The 13,600-nt window shown below is 35.1% G+C and overlaps 2 protein-coding genes across 2 annotated transcripts in view; one reads left to right on the top strand and one right to left on the bottom strand.

The window, feature by feature from the left end:
* Positions 1–3,842: 3,842 nt before the first annotated feature.
* LOC311089000 (protein lifeguard 3) lies at positions 3,843–9,760 on the top strand. The gene is made up of 12 exons (XM_084123431.1): positions 3,843–3,899; positions 4,220–4,464; positions 4,847–4,917; positions 5,039–5,103; positions 5,222–5,275; positions 5,840–5,890; positions 5,974–6,013; positions 6,094–6,131; positions 6,220–6,307; positions 6,700–6,795; positions 9,028–9,081; positions 9,221–9,760. Exons 2-12 carry the CDS (start codon positions 4,230–4,232, stop codon positions 9,365–9,367), a joined length of 939 nt encoding a protein of 312 aa, XP_083979557.1. The 5' UTR covers positions 3,843–3,899; positions 4,220–4,229; the 3' UTR covers positions 9,368–9,760.
* Positions 9,761–10,506: 746 nt separating this feature from the next.
* Positions 10,507–13,600, bottom strand: part of dars1 (aspartyl-tRNA synthetase 1) — a 28,385-nt gene continuing 25,291 nt past the window's right edge. Inside the window, exons 14-18 of the mRNA XM_084123430.1 lie at positions 13,482–13,524; positions 12,313–12,393; positions 12,109–12,220; positions 11,631–11,702; positions 10,507–10,985 (exon numbers count right to left, since the gene is read on the bottom strand). Coding sequence (XP_083979556.1) covers positions 10,894–10,985; positions 11,631–11,702; positions 12,109–12,220; positions 12,313–12,393; positions 13,482–13,524 — 400 coding nt within the window. The 3' untranslated portion in view covers positions 10,507–10,893. The remainder of the gene's footprint in view (positions 10,986–11,630; positions 11,703–12,108; positions 12,221–12,312; positions 12,394–13,481; positions 13,525–13,600) is intronic.

The raw sequence follows: 13,600 nt of genomic DNA on the forward strand, positions 1-13,600 counted from the left end.
GTTTTCAAAATAAAAGTAATCCTAATCCTAACTGTCCTGTATAATTAAGGGAAAAAATATTCAGATAAACAAGACATCTGAATTACATTTAGTTTAATTATTATTATTATTATGTATATATAAAAAATAGTTTGGCCTACATTAAGTTTATTATTTCATATTTTTTACATTATTGTACATACAAAAATAATTTCCTTTCACAATATTCAAGTAAACTGAAAAATGTTCTGCTCTTTATTAATGGTTGTGTTCTGTGTGGCTACTTTCTTTTTTCGAGATCCTGCTCATTGTTATCTCTTACTCAAATAGTTCTAAACGTTATGTTATGTTTCTACTTGTTGAAAGTATAATGCAAAAGCTGGTTGAATAATGTATTGTGCTGTGGTGTGGTTAATGCTTCGCATGCCTGGACACAAACACATCAAACACATTTTGCAGCCTGCTGCATGAACACACAGCCATGTCTTATCTGCCAGCCAAGACTTCCAGGCAGGTCTTTTCCATTCTAACCTTTACATAGGCTACATTTCAACATTTGCAGTTTTTGTAACTGTTCCTTTCAAAAACTCATGGGGAAATAACTATCACACTGATACCAGTATCAGATGCATTGCAGTATCAGAAGCATTATGACGAATGATGTGCAAATAAATGCTCAATCTTGATTCTGTGTCCAGTAAACTGACAAAAAAGGGGGTTTCACATGTACACCAGGTGTGAATAGAGGCCAATTCTGACTCCTGCAGGACTCTGATAAGCAGGTCCTCTGCGGGGCATTTCAGACTCTTTCATGCTAATGCAGAATTATAAGAAGGAGGGATAGAGGTTACACTGAATACACTCATAAATTTTCATAATTTCTTTAACCCACGGCTTGCTGAAAAATTATTTTTTCTTCCTTTTTTTATTTACAATCAAGAAAATGTCATGCTTCAAACAATGAGCATTAAGACATAACGTATCTAATCTAATCTATTGGATTTTATTTCCTTATCTAAAATATATCTCAATCTGATCTATTATATTTTATCTTTGCAGCCCACATAATTTAGAGCCAGCCAGGGATTACAAAAAAAGGGAAATTGCATTTCCTAAAGTAGATATATCATTGCTTGCAATAAATAAAATATAAACACACACAAACACACGTTGCATTTTCATTTTTTTTATGGGGACTTTCCATATATAATGATTTTTATATTGTACAAACTGTATATTCTATCCCTTTACACTAACCCTATACCCCTAACCTTCTACCCAACACAGGCAAACTTTTTTTTACATACAGAAAAAGAAAAAAAAAAGATTTAAGCTGTTTTCTTTATGGGGACCAAAATATGTCTCATTGCTGTCTGAATGGGAGAAAGTCTGACAATGTAAGTCAATGAGGTATTTGCAAACTTGGAGTGTATTTCTTTCTTCTTTTTTTTCTTTTTTTTAAGTAGCCTATTCTTGAAAGCTTAATAAATAGATCATTCACATGAGCATGAGTGTCCAAATGAACAGCTATGTTTTAGCGCCGTCTGTTGTTAGATAAGTTTTACTGTAGGCTACTGACCATTAACTAATGATGATTATTACAATAATGATTACAGTAAACAAGAAGCTCAGAAGCTTCTGAACTTGTTGAACGCAAAGTTTTAAGAATAAGGCAATGTGGTCATGTGAAGATAATCTTTTCAGGTCATCAGAAAAATAAAATAAAAAATAATGAACTGTTCATATTTGTTTTGTTTTTTTGTTTTGTTTTTCAAGATAAGGCAATATGGCCATGTGAAGATAATATTTTCAGGTCATCAAAAAAAAACAAAACAAAAAAAACTGTTATTTCATCATCATCATATTCTTTATTCAGGACATGCATAAAAAATGGTCCATAGCACTATACAAACATACACATAATAATAATAATAATAAAAAATAAAAAACTACAACAGTCAAAATTCCACAAACACAAGGAGAGTGTTCAAATATTAGCATAGACTAAAACGCCAATGGTTCCACAATCTCGAAGTGAACCTAACTGCACTCAATGCAGGATTCACTAGTGTTGCGATGATGCTGTTATATGACTCTGCTAATCTACACATACATCTGTACATGAGATTCCTGAGTACAGCAGGACACGTAAATACATTAGCACTTACACACATTTGGCTCGCACTGCCCCATCGTGGCAATTTAAGCAGCAGCCTCAAACCATCATTGTATGCCACATTGAGTTTCTGCATAGGCTACTGCTTTTTTTATAGCGCCGCTAAAAGTGGGCAGTGTACATTGGAGTGCAAAAAGCTTTAAGAAGTGTAGTCATCACAGATAGTGAACACATACTAAATTTGCGATTCAGCATATTAACTTGAGCATACAACATACAATACTGTCTATGAATGTCCCTATCATCAGACAGGTCATCAGTTATATAATGTCCTAAATATTTGACCTCATCACACACTTTAAGTAAAATACCCGACAGAAAAAAAGCAGGAAATGAGAGTTTATTGTCCTCCCTGCTTCTAGCAATCATTATATTACTCTTCTTAGAATTGAACGTAATATCAAAGTCTGAGCCATATTGAGAACATACCCTTAGTAGCTGTTGAAGGCCAGCACTATATGGACAAAGAATGACCAGGTCATCCGCGTACATGAGGTGGTTAATAATGGTGTCCCCAACCATACAGCCTGTTCCACATTTGTTTAACAACTTTGATAGATCATCCATATAAATATTAAAGAGAAAGGGAGATAAGATGCTTCACTGCCTAACGCCATTACTTACATTGAATGAGGCAGACATAAAGTTACCCCATTTCACATACATTGACTGATGGGCATACCAAAAGGCCAAGATTCTCACTAAATATTTGGGAGCCCCTCTGTTATGCAATTTGTAGAATAGTTTCTCATGATTTACCCGATCAAAGGCTTTAGAAGCGTCAATAAAACACATAAAGATTGTTGAATTATGCCTGTTATAAAAATCTAGAACCTCCTTTAAGGCAAAAATACACATATCAGTGCCATGTTTAGGTTTGAAGCCAAACTGATTATCAGAAGTCAAGACAAAATGTTCTAGCCTATTCAGTATAATCCTCTCCAAGACCTTGGATAAAATACTGGCTAAAGCTATAGGCCTGTAATTATCCAAGCTGTTAATCTTACCAGCTTTTTCTTTAATGACAGGCACTAGTGTGACAGATAAAATAGAATCAGGTAAAATACCATGGACTACAACCCAGTAAAACAAATAGCAATTAGGGGACAGAGTTTTCTACTTGCAAATTTTAAATGCTCCGCAGATATCTCATCCATACCGCATGCCTTATTATCCTTTAGCATCATAATTGCATCATATATTTCTTGAGGTAGAACAGTTGCATCTTCATTACTGTCAATGTCACCCATTGTAAAATACTTACTTTTAACACAAAATTAAACAGCTCATAGTAATGTTTCTGCCACAACTGAGTAATTTCTTCCGAGCCGTTGACACCATCAATATTCGTTGGCAACGATGTTTTACAGTTATTCATTCTTTTGATTTCTTTAGACTCAATAGGACTATTATATTGCAGCTTCCTTGCCAGAGAGTCCGACCTCATATTTGAACGGATATTTTTTTCAAAATCTAAACAGTGGTCACACAATACGGTATTTTGGTAAGATGATGACAAGACTAAGTCGGTAAATAGATACTGAACACAGTCCATCGAGGACAGTACCCTGGAAACTGGAGACGGCGCAACAATTCCTCCGAGTTGCGTTGCTTAGTTCCAGCCAATCAGAACGCTCCAATGTGCACCTCGCGCTCTTCACAACATCACCCGCTGCGTTATTTACGTAGAGCCGAACGACTTCTCTCTGTCTGCAGTCCCGTTGGTGAGGTGACAGCTAACGTGGTAAGCCAAATATTACTACATTTATTTACAATTATTACGACTATGTTAACGTCACCCTGGCTAAACAGTTCAGAACAGATAACTTTTGTGATTTAAGAAACTTTTATGTGAAAAATAAAGTGTAAATACTGTATTATTTAGGTAGGCTAACTGTATATGGAATTTCTTGGACTGCATTGGATATTTCGATATGTTATTCTGTATGTATATGTTATATGTTATTCTGTATGTATGTATCCGTGTGTAAATGGAAAGAGAGAGAGAGAGAGAGAGAGAGAGAGAGAGAGAGAGAGATAGATCATTATTGTCTTGTGTTTCAGGGATATCACAATGTCTAAGTCAGACCCCCCTCCAAGTTACGAAGAGTCAAGACAGCAGCCTTATGTCCCACAACAGCATGGAAACTATCCATACCCTCCCTATGGATATCCAGCCCAGCCAGCAGTGTACACGGGCTCGGGACAGCCAGGCATACACCCCCAGACAGGGCTGTGGCAGGGTCCTGGATACTCCCCTTCAGCAATGCCATCCTTTATAACACCAGCAATATTTTCCTCCAACCTAAGTAAGATTCGAATAAAAGTTCTTGTGTGAATCCTACTGCATAAATCTATTACTTCTGTACAGTATTTACGCGTTTCGTTTGTAAAATTCAAGTTTCATTCCAGCAACCTGTTGCATAGGGCAGACAACCTTTGTACTATTTAGTTTTGACATACTCCTATTCTCTTTATTTCTCTGTCTCTCTCTCTCTTAAGATGCATCAGTCTGCTTTGAATAAAACTGAACTGCTTATAATTTTTTAAAATCTGAATGGCATATATCTGGTTCAGAACATTTTTAAATGTGACCTGTGTGTCTTAAAATTGGAAAGATTTTGGGCCACCATGTATGTTTATCATTAGATATGTTTTGTGTGTGTGTGTGTGTTCATTGTTTTGTTGTAGGAGATGCAGAGGGCATCTCATCGACTGGCATATGGGACAGCATGAGTGTTCGCCACGCTTTCATTAGAAAGGTATTGAAACTATTTGTCCGAAACTTGAACTACAGATTTATAAATACAACAATCTATAAATGCCGCAAAATAAGCAATGGCTTCATGTAGAAAAACTGATATGTGTGCACTTTTGTACCAGGTTTACCTTATTTTAGCCGCCCAGCTGTTTATGACTACTTCAATCATTGCAGTGTTCGCGTTTGTGTGAGTACAACAAATCCACACAACAACTGAATTTTTATGAACAGCTGTGTGAATTTCATTCATTATGCATACTAGTGTAATGAAATGGGTGTGTTTGCATACATTCCTCATCTTACAGTGAGCCTGTGCGTCTTTTTGTGGTCCAAAATCCTGCCATTTATTGGGCATCATTGTGAGTTATTTTACTGTCATGTCTATTTATCTAAAAAATAAATGACAAAAACAAATATCATACACAAAAGTTTGAGGTCAGTATTTTTGAAAGATTTCTCTTATGCTAACCAAGGCTGCATTTATTTGATCGAAAATACAATAAAAACACTAATATTGTCAAATATTATTACAATTTAATATAACTGTTTTCAATTTTAATATTCCAGTGATGGTAAAGCTGACTTTACAGCATCATTACTCCAGTCTTCAGTGTCACATGATCCTTCATAAATATTATAATATGCTGATTTGGTGCTCAAGAAACATTTCTTATTATTATCAATGTTCAAAACAGTTGTGCTGCTTAATATTTTTTGGGAAAACTGATAAAAAATCTAAAATAAGAACATTTATTTGAAATAAAAAAATTTGTAACATTATAAATGTCTTTACTGTCCTTTTTTGATCAATTTAATATATCCTTGCTGAATAAAATTATTAATTTCTTTTTGTTTTAAACACACTGACCCCAAACTTTTTAAATGAATATTATATTGAAGTAACAGTGGAATGTTTTTCACAGCCCCGTGTATCTTGTTACTTACCTTATGCTGGTTTGCTGTGAGGGGCCGAGGTGAGTTTAGTCATTTCTTGATTATTTACATTATGAGTACCAGAACATCTATTTAATCATGGAAACCCTGCCTCTGTTTTTAGGAGACGTCATCCATGGAATTTAATACTCCTGTTCGTTTTTGTAAGTGATGATTTCATTTACCTGTGCTTTCTTAGACATCTACATTATTATTGACGAAACATGTTTTCTGTCCTCCACAGACCCTTGCATTGTCTTACATGACAGGAGCAATATCAAGGTTCGATTAGAGTTTCACAAACTGCATGTGGTTAGTTTTAAACATCAGATAAGTTCTAATTTTTTTTCCCGTCTGGCATTATTTACAGTTATTTTGACACCAAAGCAGTGTTTCTGGCCCTGGGGATCACAGCAATGGTGTGTGTAATCGTCACAGTCTTCTGTTTTCAGACCAAGGTAAGACTGGCTCTGATCGACTGGCCGGCAGTGAATGCCACTTTGTTGGCCGTGTAAAATAACCCCATTGTATTTGATTACAATGATCGTCTGTTTCTTTTTAAACATTCATGGCTCACTGGTAAATGTCTCATGCTTGCTTGAGACAAAACCAGGTTTTTTTATGTGCCCTGTTTTTTAATGGATAGATTTTTGCTGCGGTTCATACAGTAGATATACATGTGTAATATTTTATTTTTTCAAATTTACTTATGCAATTTATTTTTTATTTTATTTTGAATCTCATTTCTATTCCTACAACTTTTACAATTTGTGACTACTGAGGTTTTTCAATCAAGCAATGCTGTCAAGTTGTAGTGAAGTGTCTTTTTTGTGTGTGTGTGTTTGAACAGGTTGACTTCACCTCCTGTACGGGTCTTCTCTGTGCTCTTTGTGTGGTTGTCCTGGTGACTGGCATTATCACATCCATTGTACTCTCCTATCAGTATGTAAGTGAGACCATTATGGCAAGGTCATTGTAAATGATGTTGCAGTTTAAAGCAGTGGTTCTCAACCAGGGGGCTTCAGCAAACTTCTAAGGGAAGTTCTTATATTAAAAAACACACAGTTTTGGCCAGAGGAGAACTGGCCCCCTGACTGAGCCTGGTTTCTCCTAAGGTTTTTTTTCTCCATTTCTGTCACCTGATGGAGTTTGGGTTTCTTGCCACAGTCGCCTTTAGCTTGCTTAGTTGGGGACACTTAATATTCAGTAATATTACTGATTTGACTGCACTGACACTATTGGATGAGATTGAGAACAAAACTTGAACTGAATTGAGGTGGATGATGACGTCACTGTTTTCTACAGGGCTGCTTTATAGCTGATTTGACTTAGTTTCATAATTGATGATTTTGGCAACATCAACACTGTTATTGAACTGATTTAAATCAACATTGAACTGACTCAAATTGAATAACTACACTATTGTCTTCTGTAGAGTAGCTTATAGCTGAAAACTCATTTCATAATTGATGAACTTTAGGAATCGCATGAACGCTGAACTGATGTGAGCTGAAAAATGACACTTGTCTTTTTCAGAGCTACTTTATAGCAGAATTAAGTTCTGTTTGATCATTATTTTTATGTTTATCACTGTAAAGCATGCTTTGAAACAATGTGTATTGTATAAAGCGCTATATAAAAAAAGGTAACTTGACAGAACTTCTTAAAAACACAAAATGAATTGTAGTTAATTAATTTAATATATTGGCTCCTAGTTTTTGCTACTAGAAAACGTTTTTAAAACAAGCGGCTTTGTCATAATTACAACAGAAGAATGCTGGAAGAAATGGGGGGGGGGGGGGGGGTGAGAACCACAGAATATTCTTAATGTAATAATGTTATTTTCAATGCCTACATTTGTGGCATGCTGTCTATTACCACAGAAAATGATCTTGACTCGCCCCTCAGTTTGTTAAAAACCAACACATTGCAGTAATGCATTTACAATGGCAGAAAGTGACTTGTACTAAACTGGGTGGCACTGTAAATAAATGTTTAAACAACACAGTTGCACAAGTATAACCGTGACATTTAAAGTGATAGTTCATCCCAAAATAGTGAAAAATCATTTACTCAAAATGTCATTTCAAAACCATATGCTGCTATTATTTCTATGAAACAATAGAGTGTCAAGAATTGTTACTCTCTTGCCACAAAACAACAGGTAACAAATTATCTTTAGACTTTCTTTTTGTCTTCCAAGTGTTCTGAAGACATAGCACTGTGTGGAGGAACAGAAATTTAAGTTCTTACCTGTCAGAATATGTAAATTGTCCTTTTAAGGAAGTGGTTCTCAACCAGCGGACCAGGGCCCATAAAGGGCCTCAGAAAACTTTCAAGATGACTTAAAATGATTAAAGACAAAAAACTCAGATAACCAGGATATTTCTTATTTTAATTTTCCTTCTCAACAACTGTTTTATGTCTTTGAAGAACCAGAGCTCCCACAAAAAAACCCTGGATATATGAGGTAGCCTAATTATAAAAGTCTCATTAATAAATGTGTAAATTAAAGTAAATTAATCCAAATCTTAAAACTCCATGGGAATTTTTATAATTAATATAAATTTGACCAGTTATCCAAGCTCTTAAGTATTTTATCAGGTAGAAATTGAGTTAAAAACATTTTTGAATTCAAAGTAGTATGCGCGCATCCAAGCATCACTTAAGCAGGTGCTCGATCAAAAGAAAACTTTGCTGAAATGCAAAAGAACCGGCACACTGATATTTCTGCTCCCATAAATTGCATTGTTTCGAGGCCTGGTGAAGACCGCTTGGGGTCGAAACGTTACACTTTATTAAATACTTTGGGAAATATCAGTGTGCCAATTCTTTCAAAAATATGTTTTAAAAATCATTATCCAGTAAATCATGAATGACGAGTTGTCATGTAAAATCCTTGGTAAAAGGGAGCCCTGGAGAACATTCAGATCCTGAAACTTCTGGATACCTGAAATTTCATTATTTTAATTACAATTATTTGGTTAGGCTACTTTTTGAATTTACAGAAACTAGGAGTGCCCATAGATTAAAATAAGTTTTGAACTCAGGCTAGGGGGCCTTTGGGATCCAAAATTTTGAGAACCACTGCTTTAAGGGTTAAAGTTATGAATAAATGAATACATAACCTGTAATGTACCTGTTCTATGATAATATACCTATACCATCGATGTCTCAGGTGCCCTGGCTGCACATGCTGTATGGTGCTTGTGGAGCAATAGTCTTTACCTTGGTGAGTTTACGAAACAGGATTTCATGTTGTTGCCCGTTGTTAAAAATGAAACAGAACACATGTGACGTTTGTAATGAAGAAGTTGCAATTTAGTACATTTACACAAGAGAATACTAACTGATGACTTCTCTTTTTCTAGTTTTTGGCCTACCACACTCAGTTGCTCATTGGAAACCGAGCGAACGCCATCAGCCCTGAGGAATATGTCTTCGGGGCTCTTTCCCTCTACGTTGATATCGTCCAGATCTTTATCTTCCTCCTGCACATCACAGGGAGCTCTGAGTAAACGCACACACGCATTCGAGCGTTTCTGTTTCAGAGACTGATCTTTCTTTGAGCTTATCTTGACTTTTTCAATCACACGAATCTCAAATATCACCATCAACACTACTGACTGTTATTAGAAGTATTTTGTGTTGTGTAATATGTTGCTCTACAGACTACAGAGGTTGCTCATACTTTTACAAAATTGTCACTTTATTTATAATAAGCACTTTATTTTTGTAACGTTTCACCTGTTAATTTGCATTTTGAAGAGCCTGAGTGTGTACTAAAACATCTCCACTGTGATTTGATTATTGTATTATCAATATTTAGCCTACAACCTGAAGGGAAATAAAATGAAGAGAAATAGTAGTGTATTGTATGATGAAGACTACTGGGTATGCAGGAAAAGTATAAAAAATATAAAAAATTAAAACAAATTTAAAAAAGACAAAACAAATAACAAAATGACTAAAATAAAAATTAAACTAAAATCATATGAAAAATAATAATATGAATAAAACCAGTAATAGTATATATATATATATATATATTTGGTTACCATTGACTTCCATTTTATGGACAAAAAACAACAAAACATTGGGACAATTAAGTCTATATATATATTTAGTTGTTTATTTGTACATCATTTGGGCTTCCAGCTCATAAAACCCATGAAAACAGGATTTCAAAAAATTAGAATACTGTGAAGAAATCACCATTTACTTCTCAGTTTTTGCAGAAAAAAAAGAAATTAGGATCACATCAAATCAATCAAAATATGGTACTTTCAAAACGATACGTCAATCTTCAATACTTGGTATATATATAAACTTAATTGTCCCCAAGGTTGTTGTTTTTTTGTCCATAAAATGGAAGTCAATGGTAACCAAAACCAGCAATGGTTACCAGCATTTCTTGATTTATGTTCCACAGAAAAAAATAAAGTCACATAGGGTTTTTTTTTTTTGATGAACTATCCCTAAAGGTCTACACTGGCGTTACAAAGCAGGAAGTGATGTAATACTGACTGTCAATGTTTGGGGAACCATATAGGAAGTGCTTATGATTTGTTTACTTGAAACATTCATTAATGTGCTGTGCACAGAAAAAAAAAATATGTACAACATTTATAGTCAAATATTCAGACACTCAAAAACATACTATTTAGTTCATTTATTGTGCATGTGCTGTTTAATTTATTTTTTAGAATTCTCAAAAACTTGGTGTGTCAGGAACATAGATCAGTAGAAAAAAAACCTACATGTACAGTATGATTTTAATAACACAAGATCTGCTGTCACAATACCATCTGCATCATTTAACAGTTAACACCGATTCCCTTCAATGGTTTTAGTATATTAGATGTATCTAACATCCTTCTGTATCTGGTGAGAAGTATTATAAAAGTGGCTTAATTTTTTGTGGGTTAATCGTCATGGCAATTCCCCATCCTGGCACGTCCAGATCCCTGATGGCTGGGTGACTGAGAGCTTGTACTGTTTCAGGCGGGATGGGAGATGAGAGGCCGACCGGCTACTTTAATCTTTATGGGGTCAGGCGTTTGGGGTCACGGGGGAACATGGAGGTCTGACGTACGTTGTGTAGGCCGAGATAAAGCATGGTCACTCTCTCCAGACCTAAGAGATGGCATACATTTAACATCATGCACTTGTGCCAGAGACATTTTTAAAACACTAAAACCGTTTTAGAAACTATACACTACAATTCAAAAGATTGGGGTCTGTAAGAATTATTTTATGTTTTTATAAGAAGTATTTTATGCTCGCCAAGGCTGCACTGATTTGATCAAAAATACAGTAAAAGCTATATTAATGTGAAATATTTTTACAATTTAAAATGATTTTCTATCTGAATATATTTTAAAATGTAATTTATTCCTGTGTTGGCAAAGCTAAATCAATCACATGAACCTTCAGAAATCATTCTTATGTGCTGATTTGCTGCTCAAGAAATATTTCTTATTATCAATGTTGACAACAGTTGAGCTGCTTAATTTTGTGAAAACCATGATACATTTTTCTCAAGATTCTTTGATGAATAATAAGTTTGAAAGAGCATATATTTGAAATAAAATGATTTTGAAACCATGTAAAAGTCTTTCCTGTCCCCTTTTGATCAATTTAATGCATCCTTGCTGAATAATAGTATGAATTTCTTTCAAACTCAAAATTGTAATGACTCCAAAACTTTGAAAAGTAGAGTAACTAGACTGTTCAATTCGACAATTTCTAAACTACATGATAGTAAAAAAAATGCGTCACCTATGCCACCGCCAGCATGAGGAGGAGCTCCATAACGGAACGAGTCAATGTAGGCCTTGATCTTCTCCAGGTCTGTAACAAAGAGCAAAAAATTAGTAATCTACAACAAAACAGACATTAGAGTAGTCAGTATTTACCATAAAGATTTACAGTGTCCTTGTTACATGTAGTTACTATAGTAATAATAACTATAAATTATGCATAACTACATGAAACTAACCCTAAACCACACCCTGATCTAAACCCTAACCCTACAGTAAGAACATGTAGTTAATTAACATTGCTCAGTACTTAAATCTATAATTACACTGTAACAAGGACACCTTCAGATGGAATACTGAAGAGTGTTGAAATTCAAATGCATTATGGTCAACCAACATTTAGATGTTTTGTGCATTCTTGTTTTTGTTTTGTTTTTAGCTTAGCAACATGTGTTAAGACCAAACTCTAGTAGGTTTTGTTACAGCTGTTGCGTTACCGATGCTGTGGTGCATTGCCCTTTCAGTGAGCAGCTGAGCATCGTGGACTCTCTGAGCTCCAGACAGGATCTCCTCTCCTCTCATGAACATATCATATGAGTTGGAGTATTTCTGCAGGAAGAACATGTGGGGTTTGTTATGAACCACATAGTCTGTGAATAAAAAGCTATGTATTTAGATTCACAAGGCGTTAAAACACTTACCGGGTCGTTGGGGTCAGGCATGGTGTAGAATGGCCTTACTGCCAAGGGGTATTTGTCCAGAACATAGAAGTCAGTGTCATACTAAAATAATCACAAAGGTGTGTTTAATTTATATGGGCCATATTCCACGTATGCGTTTGTAGAATTACATTTTGTACCCGAAGTCTAGATTTCAAAATGTCTGGAGCTTTAAAAGGCTATTTTCCACTCTCTCTGACCTTACTTAAGCAGTAAAGAAACATGTCAAACAGACTTCAGAATGACACATTTTTCACGGTTTCAAAATCTGGGTGGACTAAAGAGGGAGCTTGGGGTTCTATAGTATGTATAGTATCGTCTGCTCTTATTTCTTATTTCAGGGAAAATATGGAAAAAAATGGAAGATACAGATTCTGTGGACAGGTGTCCACTGACATTGGGACATTAGGAGTACTTTCTTAAAGTGACAGGACTAATCTGTGTTCCACATGGGCACATAACCAATCTGTGGGAGGCAGAAATCTTGCTGGTTGATAGGGGATCAAATACTTATTTCACTCGATCAAATGCTAATCAATTTACAACTTTAATATAATGTGTTTTTCTGGATTTTTTGGTTGATATTCTGTCTCTATCCGTTAAAATAAACCTACCATAAAAATTATAGACCCTTTATTCCTTTGTAAGTGGGCGAACTTAACTCAAATAGTTAGTTCACTACTGTAAACAGCTGAGAAAGAAAACTCATGTGTAACAGAATAATGGATCCGTGCGTCAGGTCTTAAATTGACAGCAGCCTAATATACCTGCTGCCAAATTATGAGATAATATTAAAAATATCTATATGGCAGTTATTCCCCATGGTATCAGTGTCAAAATTGTGGCAGTGAAAATTCTGAGTGGCTAGTAACTTTGAAAAACCATTAGCCACAGTGGCTGGCAAGCAAACAAGTTAATGTCAAGCCCTGGTCATGTGACATTGAAGTGTGGAGTAATGATGCTGAAAATGACTAAATCTATGAAAAGATCAAATCTGAATTCACAATATTACTGTTTTCTGCATTTTAAATCATATAAATGCACCCTTGCTGAGACATTTCCTTCAAAAACATTCAAAAAACCTTATCGACCCCAAACATTTGATCAGAAGTATATATATACTTCTATATACACTTATGATGTATTTTTACCTTGTCCTTCACAAGACGGCCAAGCAGCTTTTCGTTCGGTGTGCTGAGGAAGAAAAAAATTTGATTATAAAATCTGCTACAGATTCCCTGTGTGTGCAATGTGGGAAATTCTATGAAAG

This window comes from Abramis brama (assembly GCF_963993115.1).
Source record: "Abramis brama genome assembly, chromosome: 8".
NCBI classification, from domain to species: domain Eukaryota; kingdom Metazoa; phylum Chordata; class Actinopteri; order Cypriniformes; family Leuciscidae; genus Abramis; species Abramis brama.